General features: G+C 42.7%; 1 protein-coding gene across 1 annotated transcript in view; it reads right to left on the bottom strand.

The window, feature by feature from the left end:
* Positions 1–435, bottom strand: part of COPB2 (coatomer protein complex subunit beta 2) — a 30,776-nt gene extending 30,341 nt beyond the window's left edge. The window contains exon 1 of the mRNA XM_006907193.3: positions 282–435. Within this exon, the coding sequence (XP_006907255.1) occupies positions 282–284 (3 nt within the window). The 5' untranslated portion in view covers positions 285–435. The remainder of the gene's footprint in view (positions 1–281) is intronic.
* Between the last annotated feature and the right edge of the window lie 2,298 nt (positions 436–2,733).

The following is a 2,733-nucleotide window of genomic DNA, read 5'->3' as shown; positions in this document are numbered from 1 at the left end:
CCCCGCTGCAGACTTCAGGAGCTCTGTCAAATACTCAAGCACTGGAGGAATCAGGGACCCCGAGGTTCCTGGCATTGCCTCCCCTAAACCATCCCGGATTCCTGGGTCCCACCGTCTCCGCCATCACAGAACGCAAAATGGACCAGGACCCCCGCAAGGCCTGAGGTGGTGGCCGCACTGGGAGCCCAAGCCGCTTCTTATCGCAGCCCCCAGTCTAGAAGCCCCAGAAATTGGCCTCAACCGAAGGGGGCTTCGCTCCCTTCTGCTGGGTCTGGACTTACCATGGCTTCTTCAGTCCGAGGCCAGACGCCTCACTTGCAAATGACAACGCACCCCCGAAGAGTCCCACCGACCCGCTGACCCGCCGACTGACTGACGTGGAACTTCCGGGAGGTGATTCTCGCGATAATGGGGACGAGGACGCGAGCGCCTGAGCAAACCAGGCGTAGGACTGACGTCTCCCAAGCCCCTCCCCAGTTTCCTAGGCAACGTGGCCTTTCAAACTGCAAAGAGCCATTGCGGGGCGTTACCTCCGCCACCAAGGGCAGTGACCTGGGGCTGCGGAGCGTGGACGAGAACCTAGAAACCTGGAGACAAAAAAAATGAGAAAAATGAAATGCTTAATCCCCGCTGGACGCTAACGGCAGAGGACGCTCCGTTCATAGTGAAGTTGTGTCGCAGAGGCTGAGAAGCAGTGTCAGCCCTCCTCCGACTGGCAGAAGAGAGGGAGGAAGAGAGAGAAGAAGGCAGATCAAGACTCTGAGACCACAGTACTCTGATGGGTTAGAGAACGAAGCCCAGAGAATTCTCTGCGGGCCCTGGCCCTGATTTAGATTGGAAAGATATGCGCTAGTCTCCAGGCTACGCTTCAGGCCTCTGAGGTCAGAGGGCTGTGAAGACCTTTCAGTTCTGGAGCGCCCCAGGAGATAGAACTATCCAATTGTGCATGATCTCCTTTTATTGAGCATCGACAATTATTCATTCAACAAATATTTATCTATGTTCTGCTCTTTACCACATGAAATCTGAATTATCTCCATTTTAGTTGTGAGGAAACTAAGACTCAGAGAACTTAAGTGTCCTGGCTGAGGCTGCATATTAAATGGTAGAGTCAGGATTTGATCTCAGATATGTCCTCAGAGTCTTGTGCTCTTTCTACTAATCAAAGTATCTCTTCATTAAGGTAGTTGAACTCTAGAATCAGGACCTGTGCTATTGCCTACAACCCTTCACACTCTTACATTTCCACTTTTTTTTTTTTTTTTTTTAACAAATAAAACTTGCCCTCTGTCTACATATAACGAGTACCTCTGGCCTGAAAGAAGCCTTGGAGTTTTTTCAGACCTCTAGATTTTCAGAAAGGCAGAAATATGTTTCTGTGTTGAAAGGGATATTCAGAGGAAGACAAGAACTCTGCATCAAGTATCTGGCTTTTAGTAGCTTTGCTGCTAATGTGACCTCTTTGTGGGCCTCAGTTTTCCTTATTAAAAAAAAATATGTTGAATAATTTCTAAAGATCCTTTCTACCATTCGTGTTTCTGTGATATTCAATAGTAGAAAGAAGAATGGGTCTGGAACTAGATTTTAGTACCAGTAGTGTGATATTATGATATGTAAATTGAGATGAATAATGAATACTTTGCTTACATTATGGAGCGATTCAGGATCACAAGAGCTGAAAATTTTACAAATATGAACTATACCTAATTTACTCTAATAGCAGAGCTTCCAGTATTTCTGATTCCTAGATACTCTTGCATGTGAACGAGTATGTTCAGACTTGGCACAGTACCAAATAATAGAAAATAAAATGATACATCATCTCTATTCTCAAGGAACTCAGTTGTGCATACTTAAATCCTTATATACCACTAGGTACCCAAGGATTTACCTAGCTAGTATTGAGAGGCTGAGTCCCCAAGCGTCACATTCACTTTGACTATATCTTTTCTCATTTTTTCCACTGCAGTTAGGGTAACATTGAGTTCTGTAGTTGTATACTATAAATTCATTCTTCTTTCAACCATTACATACTGAATTTGTATGTAATACAAATTGGAATTTATATCCAAAGCAATATACTAAGTGCTGCCTGAAAATTATACCTCTAAAAATTTAGTTTTGGATTTTGCTTGAAAGGAATTTTATTTTAAAGAAATAAGATTCTCAAATATGAACTAATACATAAAATAACATTAAATATATGTGTGTATATATTCCTGTGTGTTCAGCTGTGAGTTTAAAATAAAATCGGTTTAGAGGAGATTGGAAGTTTAGGAAAATAGCTCTGGGGAGGAAAAGAAATATGGACAAGCTTAGCAAATTGATAAAGAGTTTCCCAAGAGGTTGATTGCCATTGATCAACAGATCTTAAAGTCTTACCTGGTCAATTTCTAGGAGGACTGTTTAAACTCTGCCTTTTTTCTTGCTCCTGGGAGAATTCCAAGTGGAAATTCAGCCAGCAGGACCTCTTTCAGTACTCAATATACACCCTTCCCTCACCATTTTTTCCCCCATCCCTTCGTAAGAAGTTAAGGAAGTGAAAATAATTCCTTGAGGAAAAGTCTACTTGGTATTTGAAAATACATGCCTCATCGCTTAGCAAAGTGATAAGAGCCTGGTTTCTCTCTTCAAAGAGGTTGCAATCGATAAGCAGGTAAGTTTTGCACAAATAACCGAATACCAGATAAAATATGAGTACCCTGAGAGAGAAGTACCAATAAAATCCTCTAA

This window comes from Pteropus alecto, unplaced genomic scaffold (genome assembly GCF_000325575.1).
Source record: "Pteropus alecto unplaced genomic scaffold, ASM32557v1 scaffold92, whole genome shotgun sequence".
NCBI lineage: Eukaryota > Metazoa > Chordata > Mammalia > Chiroptera > Pteropodidae > Pteropus > Pteropus alecto.
This window is presented reverse-complemented; position numbering and strand designations above follow the sequence as displayed.